The 16,606-nt window shown below is 41.2% G+C and overlaps 1 protein-coding gene across 7 annotated transcripts in view; it reads left to right on the forward strand.

Annotated features, from left to right (window-relative positions):
• Positions 1-16,606, forward strand: part of wnk3 (WNK lysine deficient protein kinase 3) — a 55,193-nt gene extending 38,587 nt beyond the window's left edge. For 2 of the 7 annotated variants that reach the window (XM_079848167.1, XM_079848171.1), the window contains 16 exons: positions 357-3,704; positions 4,165-4,205; positions 4,305-4,434; positions 4,525-4,641; positions 4,788-4,889; positions 5,442-5,490; positions 5,689-5,841; positions 6,035-7,653; positions 8,002-8,242; positions 8,598-8,687; positions 10,687-10,769; positions 11,803-12,131; positions 12,221-12,456; positions 12,565-12,663; positions 13,192-13,373; positions 14,023-16,606. In XM_079848167.1, coding sequence (XP_079704293.1) covers positions 357-3,704; positions 4,165-4,205; positions 4,305-4,434; positions 4,525-4,641; positions 4,788-4,889; positions 5,442-5,490; positions 5,689-5,841; positions 6,035-7,653; positions 8,002-8,242; positions 8,598-8,687; positions 10,687-10,769; positions 11,803-12,131; positions 12,221-12,456; positions 12,565-12,663; positions 13,192-13,373; positions 14,023-14,466 — 7,263 coding nt within the window. In that variant the 3' untranslated portion in view covers positions 14,467-16,606. The remainder of the gene's footprint in view (positions 1-356; positions 3,705-4,164; positions 4,206-4,304; positions 4,435-4,524; positions 4,642-4,787; positions 4,890-5,441; positions 5,491-5,688; positions 5,842-6,034; positions 7,654-8,001; positions 8,243-8,597; positions 8,688-10,686; positions 10,770-11,802; positions 12,132-12,220; positions 12,457-12,564; positions 12,664-13,191; positions 13,374-14,022) is intronic. The other 5 variants (XM_079848170.1, XM_079848169.1, XM_079848168.1 and 2 more) reach the window with 5 other exon arrangements.

Below are 16,606 nucleotides of genomic sequence, written 5' to 3' on the forward strand. Positions count from 1 at the left end.
AAAATTGCATTTAGTATAAGACAGCTTTAATGGTGGATTGGTCTGACCTGAACACCACCTGTAATGTCTTTCATTCTTAGAATACAGCTCCCTCTGATCTGAGGTGGTGCATAACCAAAAAACAACAGCATTGATCGTAGTATGAACAGTCTAAAAATAACCTAATAACTGCACGTGCAGAATGTTGTTTCATGTCTTTTGCTTTCCTAAATGTCTTGTTTCCTTTGGATGATTAATGAAGTGCACTAATGCTTCGCTCTCTCTTTTTCTTCCTCCCACCACTACTTGCTACCCAACTCCGTGATCTGGCCTATCCATCCTTCCCAAATAATTTCCAAATGTGTTTTTCCCACCAGCCCCTTCCACCATACGCAACAGATGTTACATCCTCGCAAATGTTACACTCCCGACCCACTGATGCTTCCACTCCTCACAGTTCTCTTGTACAGTCGCAGTCATACATCCCCCCAATATCACCCCAGGCACCCATGACTGTCCTCACTTCCTCCATCCCCGCTGGAGAACCCATAGCATCAGCAAGCAACAACATGCCACCCATGCAGACCCAAACTAGTATTGCTCCTGTTCAACCTACTGATGTTTTGCCCAAGCAAACTATTGTTCAGATGCAACAGCAGGAGATGTCAGATTTGTCCGGAACGCTGCAACTGAACATTCAGCAAGCAACACCACAAAAGCAGGCAAATATAATGCAGCAGCAGCACCAGACTGTGGTCTTGCCACAGCCGACAGACCAGGTTCAACAAATGGCCGTTTTGTTACAACAGCCACAGAATATAGAACAACCCCAGGTGGTTCTGCAGGAACAGCCACCACATTCCAGTGCATCTCAGCAGCCATATATCCCATTGCCACAGCAGAACCAGCCAACAATGTGCAATCCACAGCAAAGTGAGCTACAACAGCAGGTGTACATACAACAACCTCCAAGCAAACCACAACAAGTTATGATACAGCAGTATCAGCTGTCAGTACAACAATCCTCGGTAGAGCAATATCAACACCAGACTCAGCAACAACAGGCACCGCAAGTTTATGTGCAACAAATAGCTGATTCACAAGAGCAGGGCATGATAAAAACCATGGTACAACAGCCACCGGTACTTCAAACAATCCAGCAGCCATTGCAATTGACGGAGCAGCAACAACAACAACTTCTGATTAGGCAACAAATTGAGCAGCAACAGAAGGCTGTTTTGCAAAATCAAATGGAGCAACAACATCAACAACAACAAGTTTATATTCAGCCACAACAACAACAACAAAAAGTTGAGCAACAACAAATTCTTTTGCAGCAACAACAAAACTTGGCAGTTCAGCAACAGATCGAGCAACAGCAGCAAGCATTACAGCAACAAAAGCAAATAGAACAGCAGCAAAAAGCCATTTTACAGCAACAGGTGGAACAACAAAGACAACAGCAACAGGCATTGTTTCAGCAACAGCAACTGGAGCAACAACAAGCACTATTGCAGCAGCAGCAACGTGAACAACAACAGGCTCTTCTGCAGCAACAACAGCTGGAACAGCAAGCTTTGCTTCAACAGCAGCAGCAACTACAGTTAAAGCAGCAACAAGCGCTTTTACATCAGCAACAGTTGGAGCAGCAACAGCAGGCTTTGTTTAAACAGCAGCAACAACAGCAGCAGCAGCAAGCACTCATTCAGCAGCAGCAAAAGTTAGAGCAAAAGGTACTGCTGCAGATGCAACAGCAGACACACATTGAACAGCAACAAACTTTACTACGCCAGCAGCAACAGCAGCCTCAGCAGATAGAGCAACATGTTTTACAGCAACAGCCACAACTACAGAAGCCGACAGATCAACAATTGCAGCAGCAGATTTTTCAACAACAGACTGAGCAGCAACAACAGACATTGCTACAACAGAGAGAGTCACAGATGCAGCAACATCTTCTGATGCAACAACACCAGATTGAATTACAGCGACAACAAGCTCTACAAGCCGAGAAACAACTGCAACAAGTTTTGATGCAGCAACAGCATATAGAGCAACATGCAGCTTTGGTAGATCAGGCACACCTAGGGAAATCACAGCCTCCTGAGATGGTCCAGCAGATTAGTCAAATGCAGCACTCTCAACAAATAATGTCTCCACAACCTCAACCTCATCTTTCTCAACAACAATCTGAGCAGCAACAGGTCTTGATTCAGCAGCAACAAGCCATCCTTCCCCAGGCATCGCATAGACCTTCTCTGGCAGATTTACAAGTTCCAACCCTGGTTCAAGCGGTTCCAAAAATGGTTAGTGCTCAAATACCTAGTCAAGTTCCAGCCCCAGTACTCATCCAGCAACAGGTACCACCTCAGATGTCGGCTCAACCTTCAGCGCAAGTACAAATCCAGAGTCAAGGGGACCCTGGAATTTATGGTCAGATTCCCCTGCAGACTCAAAGCCATCCTGCACCACAGTCAATTGGAGGCCATATTCAAGCAGGCCAGCTGCAAGTTCCACAACCGACCCAACAAATCACATCTCCGACACAAGTTCCTACACCACAACCCATTCATTCGTTTGTACCAACTCCGACACAAATAGTCTCACAAGGGCAAACCCTTCCATCCCAAACTCAATTGGTACCACCTCAAGCTGCAACTTCTCTCCAGTGTCAAGTCATGGTAGGGTCACCTGCACCTGCTCCTCTTGTGCATTCTACAGTGCCGGCTGCTTCTACACTTATGCCCACACAATATGCTCAAGCACCTGTCGGTCCGCAAACCATTCAGTCTCTTCAACTAGACCTCACACAACCTGTGAAACAACAACAACAACAACAGCCACCTGTGCAGCAATATCAGCAAGCAGTACTTTCTCCGGTGTCACATGCGCCTACCATCAACCCAATGGCCACTTCATCAATGCAGTGCTATTTACAACAGACAAACCAGTCACAAATGCAGGCTCCTCCAGTCATCCAAGCTCAGCAACATCCAGTCAGTGTGGCCTCGATGCAGGCGGTCTTGAAGCCCATGCCTCCAGTGCAACCTCAGGCTACCCAACAGCATGAGCAGCAACAGCCTCAAGCCCACCATGTGCAGCAACAGCAACCACTCCACCATCAACATCAGACCCAACCTGTGCAGCAGCTTCTGCCCCCTAATGCTGTTCTACCACAAGATCTCCACCAACAACCTTGTCAGCCTCAATCAGTGCTCCAGCATATGCTCCCAGTAAACATTGCTCCCAGTCAGGTACCTCAGACCCAAGCTAGAACGGTACCTCTGTACAGTCAGGTGGTTTCTTGTCTACCACCCTTGTCCCAGAACCAGCAGAAACAAACTCTTCCTGCTCAAACACACACACAGACTACCATGCAGTCACAAACACACTCAAATGCACCGGCACAGACCCACATAGAGGCTACTGGGAGTTTCGAGCAGCTTCATTACTCCCAAGCTGCCTTTATACCATCACAAATCCCCCCAAGTCCATCTCGTTCTTCTCTACAGCCATCTGCCACTCTCCCAACCCTACAACCAGCTGTCCCAGTTTCAGAAATTCCTGTCCCAGCAGAGGCACAGCTAAACCAAGCAAGGCCTGCTGACATGATCCCTGATTCCCCTCCTACCGTCAATGCTTCACAGTCCCATGACTCTAATGGCTCTGTGTTGCCCACCACCTCGCTGGCAGAAAGTGATGCTGCATTGCTGGGCATTGCTCAGGTACAAAAGCACTTTATATTAGTTTCAAATATATAACATATTAGCAGTGAGCGAGTTTATTGCAATATATAAAAGTGACCCATATACGTGTATGTGAAGGTTCTGCAGAACAGATTAATGAAGGTAGAAGACAAACAAACATCTCTTCTAACTCTGTTAACTTGAGATGCAAGACCCACTACTTCTTAACACATCTTAACACCTGCAAAACCAAAGTTTAACTTACAAAAATCAAACCAAATTTTTGTCTCTTGAATTCAGGACAGTCATTTTATTTTTGGTTTACACAAAGTATTGTGTAATACTTTGCTTTCATTTTACTTATGGAATTTTTATTATTATTTGTTTTATTATTTGCATAACTCATTACATAACTGATGTTTTGTTTTTCTTTTTGTTTTTCTGTTGGTATGTTGTGGTTCCTGTGCGTTTGTTTGTGTCTTTTATCTTGTCTAAACAGGAGAGCCCACATCAGTCTGCCAACAGGGGCTCCTCATCAGGGTTAGTAGTTTTATGTACTTTTTTGAAATATTTGGTATACATTTAACTGTGCACAAACAGATCTTTTTTTTTAAATCTTTTTACATTTTATAAATCCAGCTCTGTTCCTGCCAATGGAGATGAGGCTCAATCGCTGTGGGCCAGTGGAAAACTAGATAAGGTAAAATCTCAGAGGAGATCATCCTGTCAAAAGACTGAAAAAACTCATTTTCAACTCAGCATGTTGCAGGTATGTAAATCACAATATTTATAATACTTTCTGAGCTTTACTTTTAATTTAATTAATTGAATCATATAATGAACACTGTCTATGTTGTAGGTCTCAGGAACAGGGGACAACATGGTAGAGTGTCAATTGGAGACTCACAGCAACAAGATGGTCACATTCAAGTTTGACATTGAGGGAGATGCACCTGAAGACATTGCAGATTACATGGTGAAATATGTTCAGCAGCTATGTGAATCATTTGCTTCTTAAGAAGCAACATATTAAGTGAATTTGTGATAGCTGATCTTGACCTGTTGCTTTTGCTTTGAAGTATGTCTTCACTGGTAAATATCCTCTCAATGTGTTTTGTTTAGGTGGAGGAGGATTTTGTCCTTGAGCCTGAGAAAGAGAAATTTGTTGGGGAGCTGAGAGCTATAGTGAAGAAAGCTCAAGGAATACTTAGCACTCAGTCACAGGTCTAACCCTAACCTAATTGTATGTTTCTGAAATGTCATTGAATGTATGCTAACATTCAAATGTTATGCTCACCAAGGCTGCATTTATTTGATCAAAAATACAATAAAAAAAAGTATTATTTTGAAATATCATTACAAATTAAAGTAAGTTTTTTTTTAAATGTATTTTTATAATTTATTCATGTGATGGCAAAGCTGAATTTTCAGTAGCCATTACCTACAGTCTTCAGTGTCACATTAATCTTGAGAAATCTTTCTAATATGCTGATTTGATAATCAATGTTGAAAACAGTTGTGCTGCTTAATATTTTTGTGGAAACGGTGATACTTTTTTTTTGTATTTTCTTTGATGAATGGAAAGATCAAAAGAACAGCATTTATTTGTTCACTAAAAATTATATTTAATGTTAAAGTCTTTACTGTCACTTGATTAAAAAAAAACTGTAACTTGCTAAAAACTTTAATTTTTTCTTTTCTTTTTTTTAATCTTTTTTTTTTTACTGACCCCAAATTTTTTGAATTCTAATTTTATGAGTTTTTTTCCTGTCTCAGACTGGGTCCTTGGAGCAACTCCATGTGAGCACCCCATCCAGTACAACAAGTGTGTATAACCTTCTGACCTTGCCATAAATGAAACTGAAGAATAAAGTTTGGATTAAAGTTGTATTGTCTTTGTAACTTTGGTGTCTTTTTATCTTGATTAAAATAAAAAATAAATATTTACCAAGACTTTTTTAATTTTACACTGTTACAGTTAGTAGCAAAATAAATGTTCTGTGTTATTCTCCTATTTGCGAAGTGGATTCAGCCCCTCAGTCTTCCCCCGTGGGTCGCTGGCGATTCTTCATTAACCAAACCATTCGCCATCGTGACTCACACTCCAACCAGGGAGCTTCCACTTCCCCACCAATGGGAGAGAGCCTAGTTCCCAAGTCCATAGAAATGGAGAAAGGTAGAGAATTCACTGTGAAATTTGAAATTGAAATTACTTACATAATCCAAACTAAAATGGATTGAGTGAAAGTTTACAACATTTCTGTTGTTAGTTTCAGCTAAGATAGCCATATAGTGATGATAATTAATAAGATGGATATTAATTAGCATGACATCTGAAGAATTTTCTACTCTGTCTAATGTATTATCAGATCATGAGAGCCCTCAGCGCTCAGAGTCTTTTGCTGGGATAGCATCTTCCCCAAGTTCTTCAATATCTGCATCCTCTCCTCTGGTCTCTACTGTATCAGCCCCTGCATCCATGTCAGCCTCGGCCATTGCTGCCCAAAAAGATATAACACCCTCTGCCTTGCCAACAGTAGAGCAAGTCTCCTCTGCTACCTTGACTGCTGGCTCAATCCCTGTCATGGCTTCTAGTACCTCTGCCGCTCCTTTCCCTGCAGTCGCAGCCCTCACAGGCTCCAATGTGGAACAAGGAGATGCTGCAGTTAAAGGTGAGGGTGAACAGCCCCTCTCTAACTTGTCTGCTTATGGGACCCCTCCAGCATCTCTGGTGACTTACGCTGATCCATCACAGAAATTGCTAGCTCAAACCCAAATGGCACCCTCACAGACACCAGATATACTTCAAGAGACCCAGACACTACAGTTAGCAATGGCCACCACCGAACAGGCTCAGCAACCACAGATTACACCTCATCCAGTGCTCCAGGTTGCTTCACAGCCACCTATTCTCCAGCCTAGCGAGTCAAAAGCACTATCACAGCCGATACCAGTGGAGACGGTCCCTTTGCAGGGAGGCCTTCCAGCTGCCCAAGTTCAGCAGGTCCCTCACCAACAAGTACATGTTGATTCTCAACAGCTAGCAATGCAACAGACCGCATTCTTGCAGCAACATGGCCTCCAGCAAACAGCCAATGCCGAGCAGATCCAACACCACACGATAGAACAGTATGTGTCTCAAGAAACCACACCGGCCCCAACGATGCTGTCCATGCATCCTCAGCATTGCTTCCAGACCCAGGATCCCCTACAGCTTCGAGCTCAGTTTCAGCCTGTAATCCCGCAGCAGCTCTCCACAGAGCAAACGCAGATGTTACTTCAGCAGGTACCGCATGATATGATGCCTATGGCACAAACCGTAGTGCCTCCGGCTGTGCAGAAGCAGGCATCTGTCCAGCAGGCGGAGTCTGAGCTGTCCACTGGTGAGGACACCGTCAGCCACTCCGCCCCACCCCATCCCTCTTCGGACATCTCTCTCCCACCCCTCGCACTCTCTGAAACCACTCTTCCCGCCTTCTCCCATACATTCACACCCTCTCCTGCCCAGCCCTCCTCGGTTGCCGAGTCAGACAGCGAAGGCCCGCCCAAAATCGAGTTTGTGGACAACCGAATCAAGACTTTGGATGAGAAGCTGAGGACTCTGCTGTATCAGGAGCACAGCGGCAGCGGTGCTCCTCTGGGAAGTGGCTCCACGGGCGGCCCTGCTCCTGCCCCTTCGGGATCTGCTGCAGCCTCCACAGCAGTTGATGAGTCTTCAGAGCCCCCCTATACATTCTCCCCACCTCCTGTCACCTCCTCAGACACCTCCCCTCACTCCACCTCTTCCACCACCTCCTCCACCACCCCTCGTTCTTCCTCCACCTCTCCAGATGGAGAGCGGGAGAGAGCAGTTGAGGAGGAAACAATCCCTTCTGCCGTGCAACAACAGCCTGCATCATCCTTCTCCTCTACATCCCCTCCATGCTCCCTCCTTTCCCCTCCACAGGAGCCTGGATCCCCGAAAGTGCCCAGTGAAACATCAGTAAGCGTAAGTGGGTTGTTTATAACAGATCAGTGGCAGGAAGCTAATTCTTTTTCCCCAATCCATTTTATTCAAAAACCCATTATAATGCAGATCCCTTCAATAGTGTGGATGTTTTTATTTCTGAATTAATTCTGAAATTTCAGGTATTACAGCTGTCCATGTGAAATGAAAATTAAGCCTTTTTAAAGAGAACTTTATTAATAGTTTGTCATGATCTTTTATCATTTAAAAAAAACTGCTTATTTTTATTAGAAAAACTTTAGTCAAAATGTGGTTTTTCATAAAGACAGAGAGATTTTATTCTCACATCTTACGTTTGTTCACCTCCTGTTGCTCACATGTTGTGTCCAGGCTCCCCCTTCCCTCCCTGGAGATGTTCTTTTGCCTTCCTCTTCTCAGTCGCCCATCCCACTGTGGCCTGGACAGCAGCAGCATCAGCACAATGAAGGAGGTGGATATTTTGGCCTAAACCTGACATGTCCTAGTATCAGAAATCCTGTTAGCAAGAAATCCTGGACTCGCAAATTCAAAAGCTGGGCATGCAAACTGCGCCACTCCGCCAGCTTGTTCAAGAAGCCCAGAGTCCAGCAAGGTAGTGTCCATAGGAAGCACGCAAGAGAGAGCGAGTGAGGGATGTGGGTGGGCACTGACCTAAAACAAATGTTTAGATTAAAATTAATGTAGCCTATAATATAGCTGAGTCTTACCTTGCTAGATAGGGATTTCTTAATTTCTAAAAATACTGTTAGAATTAATAATTAGTTATTAATCCTAATAGTCTTTCCATGGTGACGTGGTTGTTGCTTTGCTTAGTCTGTACTGATATCATTACATCATCTAGCGATACATTTTTCTTGCTTGAGTTTTTGTTTAAAAGGAATTGTTCTGCTGTACATTAACATTTATGTTGTAGCCTCCTTTTTGTTTTGTCTGCATGGGTTACCCAGGGGTAAGAACAGAGGAGTGTAGAAAGGAAAGAGAATCTAAGAGGGATGACCCTTGTGCGTCGCACCTGGATCTGAGTCTCCATCCCCTGCGTATGCAGTGCAGTATTGCGGCACCCGTGTCCCTCACCTTCCTGCACCCTGCCTCACTCACCCAGAGCACCTGCAGTTGCGAAATAGCACCCTTGTTTACAAGTTACATGGGCCAGACTCTGAAGTTTGCACCTGTTCATTTTTTATTTGTTTAGGAATTGAAGAGGCGTGATACTAGATACTACATATTGTTAACCGTGCCCAATCTAATTAAATTTCTGTCCATTCTAATGCAAAAATAACAGCTGCAAACTTTTTTTTAATACTGAGAAATTAATCTGGCCCTCATTACATTTTTGAATTCACATTTTATGCACCATTGACACTGTATATATATATGAATTAACTCACTGAAGCTTTAGCAAGTAAGTAATTCTAATGTCTAGTAAATCGAACAGCTATTTTTCAGATGCTAGCAGTCCATTTTTCATAAAAGCGTAGATTTTTATTTCTCCCTGAACTTTAGATCATATCCTGTTCTTTCCTATCTGGGCAGACTTTTAGAAGGTTTTATTTCTTGTATTTTTTTGCATGTCCATGGGTTTGTTTGGAATGGAATACTAGCATACTGCTGTCCTTACAGTTTTTGTTTAAAAACTGGCATGTGAAAAAGTACACAGTATGCACTGATAGACATTTCAACATTTAATTATCATAAGTTTGGGGTCAGTAAGAGTTAGAAGAAATAAGTAATAGAAATAATTAGAAACTAGCACTTTTATTCAGCAATGATGCATTAAATTGACCAAAAGTGTCAGTAAAGACTTGCATTGTTAGCAAATATTTGAAATCGCATTTTAAAATATATTTAAATAGTTACGTTATTTTAAATTGTAATAATGTTTCACAATATTACTGTTTTTACTGTATTTTTGGTTAAATAAATGCAGTCTTGGTGAGCATACCCCAAACTTTTGTACATTCCGTGGCATGTTGGAAATAAAAAGTTAAATTATCTAATTTTGTAGTACAAATGGCAGTCTAATCAAGTAATGAGTCAAAAAAGATTAGTGTTAGAATTTGCAGATTTTATTGCTTAAATTATTATGAACATTTGCATTCTATGTACAGTATAAATACTTAGTATAAGAAGTATGATGGGATACAGTATTCCTTGTATTGTTCTTTGTATTCAACACATTTTGGTGAAAATGTCATATCTAAGTCATCTGGATGTTCCATAAATACTGAAAAATTTTATACTGGGCAAAATATACTTGCTTAGTATAAGTTATATGGTAGTATGCCATTCCTAACATAGCCTACATGTAATATATCATCAGTCTAAAGCAATAGTTTTTAGCAATTCAAGCCTGACAGACTACATATTCAACATGCGTGCGTGTGTGTGTGTGTGTGTGTGTGTGTGTGTATGGCTATGTATCATGAAAAGCACCTTAGGACCATCAACTAGGAATCATACAGTGTTTCTGTAAACACACCATGAACACGCAGTAAATGTAGATTATTCACACATGCTGACTCGTATCACTGCCGCTCTCTAGGGAGTGATATTAGAGTCTGACAGATGAATGCAATCATGTGAGTGTGGATGGATGGGGGCATACTTTTGTTTATTACTCTCTAATGTTTTAGAAGTTATGGTGCAGAGATTGTTCTTCCATAAACTGGCTTTACTGTTTGTTAAATCTGCTCCCTGCCATCCCTCCCCAAACCCATTCCCCATCACACTCTGCGTCCACTCAGCATGGCATTTGAGATGATAATCATATCCGTATTCATGTCCACCAACTGCCAGCGATGGTGTAATTTGACATGCTAACTCTAAAATCTCACCATGTGAACATGCATGGATGCTTGTAAGTCAAAGATCTGTTGTGTGATGTAGTTATTAATGCCATCTTCCTGTGTCTGTGGTGTCTTCTGTTTGTGTGCTTATTTGTGTTTTATTTTCATTATCTGTATATTCCCATTTCATTTTACTATTGTCATTGTGTTCCCTTGTCTTTGCGTCTCTCTCTTTATTCCTTCTGATAAGATGGCAACTTCAGCCAAGGGCTGGAGGAGGAGAGGGAGGCATCTGCAAATAACCAACCCTGCTCGCACAGAGGGCGTTTCCAGGTACTGCCATTGTTCTGCCATTCTCACTTTGCAATAGCTCATTCTTTTCAGTTTCTTGTCAGACAGGAAGAAGTGTAAACATAGAAATGCTGCTGGGAACATTTCTACCCAAGTTTGGAGTTTGGAAAATGGAATTATTAATTATTTTGGTTGAGATCTAGAAAAAATATAATGTCATATTTCTCCAACTGACAAAGGCAGATTCTAACAACTGACAAAGGCATGATAATTTGACAAAAGATGCACATATAGTGTGAAATTGCTCTACTTCATCAACAGTGCACAAATAACTAAATTGTATCATCAACATTTATTATTACAACATATTTACACTACCCTTCAAAAGTTTTTATATTTTTGAAAGAAGTGACTTATGTTCATATTATTACAATTTAAAATATCCATTTTTGTTTTATCTTTTAAAATGTAATTTAGGCAAAGGCAAAGCTAAATTTTCAGTATCATTACTCCAGTCTTCAGTGTCTTTTGATCCTTCAGAAATCATTCTAATATTCAGATTTGCAGCTCAAGAAACATTTCTTCTTCTTATTATTATTATTATCAATGTCAAAAGCAGTAGCGCTGATTCATATTTTTGTGGAAACTGGTACAATTTTTAGGATTATTTGATGAACTATTTATTTATTTTTTTGTTGATTTGCAATCTTTTGTAATGTTAAATGTATTTACTCTCACTTTTTATCAAATTAATGATTCCATACTGAATAAAAGTATTCATATTCTTTAAATATTGCTGACCCCAAACATTTGAACGGTAGTGTATATAAAATCAATAATAACTTGCTTCCGCCATGATTGTTTGAATAACGCTTTCCATTTACAAACTTATGTTGTATGTGGTGTGGTTATGTGGTGTTAATGTGCTTACCTTATAAACACAATCATTCCAACATGACTAATAAGTATGAGATCACTGAGTGACTTTCCCTGATGTATGACAAGTCCATCCAATCCAATTTTTTTTAGCTGTTGGTCAGTTGTAACTGCTATTTCCTATTCTCTTTTGTTGTAGGTGATTCCAGTGTCCCAGTCCGCAGAGCCCCTTTCACAGCAGGAAGCTGCACCAAGCCAAGGATTCACGCAAAGAAAAGTTGGCCGTTTTTCAGTTACACAAGCCGAACAAAGTGAGGAAAATTTGACGGACAGCTCTCCTGTGTCACCTGACCTGGAGCGAGAGAGGAGGAAAACGAAAGGGAAGGATGGTGAAAAAGAGGAGAGGAAAACTACAGTGCCCACCCACCCACCCAGGAGTCACGCACGCTCGCCCCTGGGCAGCAGCGACGATGAGAGCGAGGTGGAGGATGAAGATTTGAGGAAAGAGCTCCATAAGCTGAGAGAGAAGTGAGAGCAGTTGAATTCTGCACTGTTGTTCTTCTCATACTAATACTTCTAAATCGACTATTACTTCCTCATCTCTTTTATCTTTGTAGACACATCAAAGAGGTGGTGTCCCTGCAGGCACAGCAGAACCGAGAGCTGCAGGATTTGTACAGGCAGCTCCGCTCTCTGAAAGACCACAGACATCCCCTGTCCATGACCCTGCCCCGGACCTCTCCTTTACCCGCTGCACCCCTCGCCATCTCCCCACGCAGACCCCGACCCGCCAAAGCCAAGCTCCGGCCCCGACCCCACTCTCACATGGATAACAATGGAGTCACACACCAAGGTAATGCCATAATGAAGAGTTAGAATTAGCTTTTTTTTGTTGTTTTGTTTGTTTGTTAATATAATCCACTTTTACGGTTTTCCTGTTGCTTTTAAAACGCACACTCAGGGAGTCTTCAGCAGTCTAGTAGTCATTCTGGTAGGGAGAAAAGCAGGCTTCACTCATACTGCAAGCCTGAGAAAACCCCATCACTGACTGCTAATAGAGGTACTAAAGCTATAGAACATGCTCAAAATAATAATACATTACCATTCAAAAAAAAAAAAAGTTCTAGAAGTTTTCTATTACAAATAAATGCTGTTCTTTTCAACTTTCTATTCATCAACGAATCCTGAAAAATATTTATCAGGTTTCCACAAACACATTAGGCAGCAAAACTGTTTTCAACATTGATAATAATAAGAAATGTTTCTTGAGCATCAAATCAGCATGATTTCTAAAGGATCATGTGACTGAAGACTGGAGTAATGATGCTGAAAATTCAGCTTTGCCATCACAGGAATAACAATTTTAAAAGTATTAAAATAGAGAAGTTATTTTAAATTGTAATAATATTTCACAATATCCAATACGATATTTACTTTGATCAAATAAATGCAGCCTTGTTGAGCATAAGAGACTTTTTTTTTACAAAAACTCTACCTATCCTAAACTTTTGAATGGTATTGTAATTAATGAGGATTACGTTGTCTTTATTTAATGGCATCTTTAACAATTCCATCATTTTGTTTTCAGACCAGAGTCCTTCAGGCCAGGTTTCTGCCAATAGAAAGAGCACATTCACAGATGAACTGCACAAGCTTGTTGATGAGTGGTCAAAAGAAGCTGTTTGCCCTGTTCAGCCTAAGCCTTCACTGAATCAAATCAAACAGATCCAACAAGTGCAGGAGTTGGGCGGATGGGGTCAGACTACTGAGGTAAAGCATTCATGCAACAAATACAGTGTCTCCATTTGCACTATCCTGTAGCCTACAGGTTAAAATGTGTGTGTGATTTGCTGTGATTATACAGTGGGATTCAAAAGTCTAAAGGTACGATCACATTAGTGAAATTTTGCAAGCAAAAAACATTCCTTGTCCATTGTCAATAGTGTAGCAATGTGTGAAGCACCGCTCACACAAGTCTCTTTCAAAACAAGCAGATTTCTGTTGGTCAGTGCAGCAAATTCGAGTGACCAACTTGAACCTGTTGCGAAATCTGATAGGGAAAATCTTTCACCTTCCTGATTGCGTGGATATCTAATGAAATGGCTGTTTCATCCACAAAAACTCACGAAAACTTAACAATGGTAATCGTGACTTCACCTTAAGAACACTAGAAAAAAGCAAAATAGGAGTGTTTTCAAGTAATTCAATACCATTACCACACCTGTGTGCTTAGACTCACTGGACGATCCTCGCTCCGCATTAAACAATTCATACGGGTATAAAGGTAAACTAAAACTTGATTATTTTCAGATTTAGATCGAATTTTAAGTCCTTGATTTTCAATTTAGTTTCAGACGTTTGGATTCCTCTGTATTGTTATTTAAGTAAATAATAAGTAAATAATGTTTCTATCTTGCAGACAACAGCTTCATCGGGTTGGTTTTCCGGGGCTCCTTTAAGTACCCCTGTATCAGTCAGCATGACTACAATGGCGTCCACCCCCTATAGTACCATCAGTGGACAAACGCAGGCGCCTTCAACGAAATTTCCCATCGCTCCTCTACCCCAGCAGAACGCACATCTGCAGTACAGCCCGTGTCCCCTGCACCCGCAGCAGGTCCAGCTCCTGACAGGATCCCAGCCCCTGGTGTCTGGCACGCCTCCCCCCAGCGCCTCCCCCTCGCTCATGACTGCAGCGGGGTCTCCTCTGCCCCCCGCCACCAGCATCACAGCTGCCTCTGCCCCCGCCGCCACCACCAATCAAGACACCATTTTCTGCTCGTGCTCCACCTCCGTTCTGCCCTCCAGTGCCAAACTTCACTCCAAACCCTCCACGTCCACCCTTCCTTTAGGACAGCAGTGAGATGAGGTCTGTTTGAGAAGATGGAGAGGAATACCCGATGTACATCCTGTACAGGAAGGACATTAGTAGCAAGTGGTTGCGTGTTGGTGTGTGTGGGTATGGGGGTGTATAAATACTGTAGTGTGTGTATTTGTGTGAGTGTGTGTTTGTGTTGCATTTTTCAATACATATCCTCTGTGTGTTTCCCCACCGTCAAGTTTTATATCTGGCTTAGTTGGACCTGAACTCGCCCTATATAGAGAAATTTTTTGAGATGAGATATGATCCTCTTTGTTTTTATTTATCAGTGCTTCAAACAAAAGGACTATTTGAATTTTAAAAAGTGCAATTAGTAAAGATATTTAAATTCTTTTCTGTGTTGTTGTGACGTGGGTCTGTATAGCTTAAAAGAAATATTTTTTTATATATACGCACAGAAACGACAACAAGCAGAGGTCAGCAGTGAAGCGCCATCTTTATAGAGCACAACGGATTCTGCCGGTGGCGAGATCAATCGCATGTTCCAGCGCAGAGCATGGTAACCCTGCAGCCATCATCTTAGCTACGAACCCAGTCGAAAAGACGTGTTGTGCACGGATAAGGCATGCTTCTCATGTATTATATTTTACAATGATAAATAGCGGTAACGTTTTAGATTTAGCCAAGATTTTTTTCTAGAATAACAAATAGCCATCGACTAATTCCTTTTACGATCCTGCAATTGATTCTGAGAAGAAGAAAAAAACAGTTCTTCAGTTCATTTGATTTCAAATGAAACTAGCTAATATGATTGCAGTATTTTTCACTAGCAGGCGTTCATATTTTTAAGGTTTACACTATTAACATTAATCCCATGGTGAAGAGTGCAAGACTAGACGGCTGTTTGGAAAGCTCAAGTGAAGTGAACGCAGCTTGTTCTTGTTCTTGTCTATTTTTGCACAGTCCCGTTATGTGCTTCCGTGAACACCGAACTGTGATCTGTGAACTGTGAGTTTGCTTTTCGTGAACGCAGCGCATCAGCAAAACACTGGCAAAAAGATGTGTTCCTCATTGAATCCGGCATTTCATCAGATACTGCTCTGGTGCTAAATAAGATATAGACACATACATAAACTACCATGCAAATTTACGATCGGGAGAACATTCAGAAATAGGTTGCCTTCTACGGTGTATTTTTCTACACTGATCATAAAGCTTATATGTGATTCATCTAGACCAAGATATCAGTGCCCAGACTTTAAATCAGACCTGTAACCAGACTACTGAAGATTCAGTCAGCGTTCAAAAACCTGCAATGCCCATATACAGAAAACTGGCTGTTTTTAATGTTTTGTTGAAAAGGTTGGTATGAAAGAGGCATCCTGCGTTTTTCAACGAGTAGGTGAGAGATGGACAGGATGGAATGTATTGTGTAAAGTGCACAGGGAATGAGGAACAGATTCATTTTGTGAAGCTTTTTAAATTGTGCTAATGCTAGAACTCATGGATGCTACAAAAAGAAGTCAACATGACTGTTGCCTACAGAGGATTGGGATCATACAGTTTCCAGTATTTTATGTCCTTTTTCTAAAGACAAGACCCACCTCCTTACAGTAAACCCACAGTACAGTGGTGAGCAAAAAGCTGTTGTGTCTAAGAAAACTCCAACGTTAGCCATTTGATCTGTACAAATGGGAAATGTAAAGATAACCCTCTGCTGAAGTGTTACAAAAATGTAATCTAAAAAGAAAGCATTATTTTTGTATTTTGAAAGGGGTTGTAAAAATGTAAAATTGTGTACTGATCAGTGTTTGAGAAAGCTGTGGTTATCTAATAAGACACAAGTCCTAAACAGTTTCTTGAGTTCCCCTGGCTTACAGCTTTACCCCAGAAGTGTGTTCAAAGATTACGACCTGATACTAATTTTTGATTTTTAGAGGGATTTTAATTCAGTGCAAATGATTGGGAATATTATAAGTCAAATCATTTCTACAGTGGAGTAACTTTTGGGTGAAGTTGTTCAGTAAAACTAGGGGGACCACCAATAATTAAAGGTTATTTAAGTTCAAATAATCTATAGAGGACTAAACTTATTGCTGGTGATTTAGCGACTGTAAATGGTAACTAATTCAACTGTTGATTCTATTTATGTTTTGTAACTAATCAAAAATAAACATCAAAT

This window comes from Squalius cephalus, assembly GCF_949319135.1.
Source record: "Squalius cephalus genome assembly, chromosome: 18".
Taxonomy (NCBI): Eukaryota; Metazoa; Chordata; class Actinopteri; order Cypriniformes; family Leuciscidae; genus Squalius; species Squalius cephalus.